The sequence below is a fragment of the Dendrobium catenatum genome, unplaced genomic scaffold (assembly GCF_001605985.2).
Source record: "Dendrobium catenatum unplaced genomic scaffold, ASM160598v2 fragScaff_scaffold_1125, whole genome shotgun sequence".
Classification (NCBI taxonomy): Eukaryota; Viridiplantae; Streptophyta; class Magnoliopsida; order Asparagales; family Orchidaceae; genus Dendrobium; species Dendrobium catenatum.
The window spans coordinates 2,241,647-2,244,460 of record NW_021319587.1 but is presented as its reverse complement, the minus strand read 5'-3'; the positions used below and the strand labels follow the sequence as shown (position 1 = coordinate 2,244,460).

The 2,814-nt window shown below is 41.5% G+C and overlaps 1 protein-coding gene across 1 annotated transcript; it reads left to right on the top strand.

Moving 5' to 3' along the window:
- Positions 1-673: 673 nt before the first annotated feature.
- LOC110109668 (multiple RNA-binding domain-containing protein 1) lies at positions 674-2,089 on the top strand (the record flags this gene model as incomplete). Its single annotated transcript, XM_020840852.2, is given in 1 exon segment — positions 674-2,089. A coding segment is annotated over 1 exon segment (1,296 nt), but the record flags the coding sequence as incomplete, so codon positions are not given.
- Between the last annotated feature and the right edge of the window lie 725 nt (positions 2,090-2,814).

The following is a 2,814-nucleotide window of genomic DNA, read 5'->3' as shown; positions in this document are numbered from 1 at the left end:
GGAAGGAAGAACTAAAGGAGATAGGACAGGGGATAAATAAATTAATTTACAACCCACCGCAACTTTAACAAATTCTAGCTGAAAATCTAGAAACTAATGAACACAAAGCTAATCAAAACAAACTAAAAAAATGTTAGGGTTACAAAAAACTTACATCCCACGATCAAGAGAAGAGAGAAGAAGCGAGGGTTATGCCAATGAAGAATACTAAGCTTGTCGTCGTCGAGTTTGTGAATTGCCAAAAAACAGCCCAGGGCGATAGGGAGATGAATGGGATGGCATTACACGCGAAAATGAAATGAATTACGGGAGGGAGAATGAACAAGATGTTATTTACATATTTTCCTAACTTAACTTTTGAACCGTTGGATTTAAAATTGATGGCTCAAAATTCACTTTCTTTGAACCGCACAGTTCTGAAAAACTGACATCAATTTCATGATTCAACGGTTTAATCTGCTGGGTGGGCAATTTTATCCTGATTTGATTTGAAACTGATTAGAAGAAGAAGTCAACCCGGCCAGCCCGATCCGATTTAAAATCAGAAATTTAATTCTGTTTTAATAATTGAATTTTGAAGATCTCATTCTTTTATTTTTGAATCTGATTTTCACATTCTTTACATTTATATTATTTATATATAAATATATAAATGTTTAAGCATATTGAATGAAACGCTGCTCATCTCCATCACTTCTTCACTAGCCTCACAGCATCGCCGCCTCCGCCTTTCTCTACGGAGTCGACAACTTATACCCCAAAACCACAGCAGAAGAACAAACAACCATAGAAAATGCCTCCAAGAAAGAAGAAAACTGCGAAAACCCCACAGAAGACCAAATCTTCCACCCCTTCCTCCACCGCCGCCACAATAAATCCAACTCCCACCCCACCGGAACCCTCGCTGACCTCCGATGCCGCCGCTTTCAACGATCTCTCTGTGGAGAATGATCAACGGCCCTTACCCGAAACCGGACACGGACCCGAACCGGAAACCAAACCCGAGGGCGAAATCGCGAACGAGCTCGACGTCAATCCCTCGCGGGAACCAGAAGCCATCACTACTGCTCCCGAAGCCTCAGAACCCGCAGCGGAGGAGGTTCCTGAAGCCCCTGGAGTGAATACGGCTGAGACAACTACAGCTGAACCTATCGAGAAGCCTAGCACGAAGACGGTCTTGCGCGTGAGAAAGGTAGTGAGGAAGAAAATTGTGAAGAAGTTAGTTCCGAAGGGTTCTGTAGCAGCCAAGAAAGTGGATGACTTGCCAGAGCTAGATGACTTAGCGTCTTCACGAGAGACTAGTGAGAAAGACCTTAACCCTAATTCTGTTTTGGATAGTAGCATACAACAGGATGCAACGAAGGAGGCATTTAAACCTGATGCTTTCCAGCAACTGGAGCCTGTGAACCCTGTACCCGAGGCTGAGGACAATGTGGAGATTAAGGAAAAATGTCTGCAGATGGAGGCTAAAGATGACGTTTTGAAGACAAGGAAAGTAGTGAGGAAGAAAATTGTGAAAAAGTTGGTTCCTAAGGGCTCATTAGCAGCAAAGAAAGTGGATGCTGAGCCTCTGCAAGACGGCATAGTGTCTTTAGGGGAGAACACTGAGAAGTACCTTAACCCTAATTCTGCCCTGCCTAGTACTATTCAACAGGATGCACCGGTGATGACATTTAACCCTGATGATAATCAGCAACCGGAGGTGAAGATGGAGGAAGATAACAAGCTTGAGTCAGGCAAATCTGATGATAATTTGGAGATTAAAGAAGAGTGTGGGCAGATGGAGTTGAAAGATGACAATTTGGAGAGTGGGAAAGAGGGCGATGGGTTGGAGGCTGCAGTGGTGGAGCAGGAGGTGATGGGCTTGTCAGAGAGAATGAAGAGGCGGAAGGCAGAGATATTTATAGGGGGTTTGGATAGGGATGCGAAGGAGGAAGATATAAGGAGTGTTTTTGGAAAGATTGGGGAGATTTTGGAGCTCCGCATGATGATGGATGGACAAACGGGGAAGAATAAGGGTTATGCTTTCTTGAGGTATGTGGAACCCAGTCAGGCAAAGAGAGCGGTGGCTGAGTTTGCCAAAGTTGAGGTATGCAGTTTTTTTCACTGCTGAGTTTGTTAATTTTAACGGTCTAAATGATTTTTGTGTTTTCTTAGAGCCTTAGATTACTTAACTAATACCATTAGCTAATTATATTTTACCTTTGAATTAATTCGATACATTTAATTTGTAATTAGTAATGGAAATGAACGCCTTCTGAAAAAATGTATAGTTCACTCTACTTGCTTTTCAACCCATCATTAAAATTTTTATGTATATTGCGCTTAGTTAGATCTTCTTGCTATGAACTATGGCTTGTTTTGGATGGATATAATGCTGTAAAACTTAACTTGCAGTGAGTACTTTAATAGTTATTAGGCGGAAAGCATTAGGAGTGTATTGCATTCCATCTCCTCCATTTTATTTTTTTGGTGTTTGTTTTAAAGTAAAGGAAATAAAAGTAAAGTTTTGAGGGATCTCACATATCCCAAAACTTTTATTTTCATTTCACTTAAAAATTGAATGAATTAGGCCATTTCCAAATCCCCCTTCCCCTATGAGCTATTGTCGATCCATCTCCCACACCCGCCCTCACTATGCTTGGCCTCATCTCTTTGGTTGCCCGTTCTTGTTACCTTCACCTCCCTTGCTATGCTTGCTCTGACTCGCGCCAGTTGCATGACTTGCACTCATAGTCTACCCTGACATGCCAGTTTTATGCACATTTGAAATGCATTCTAACAAAAAAAAAAAAAAAAAAAAAAAAAAAAATT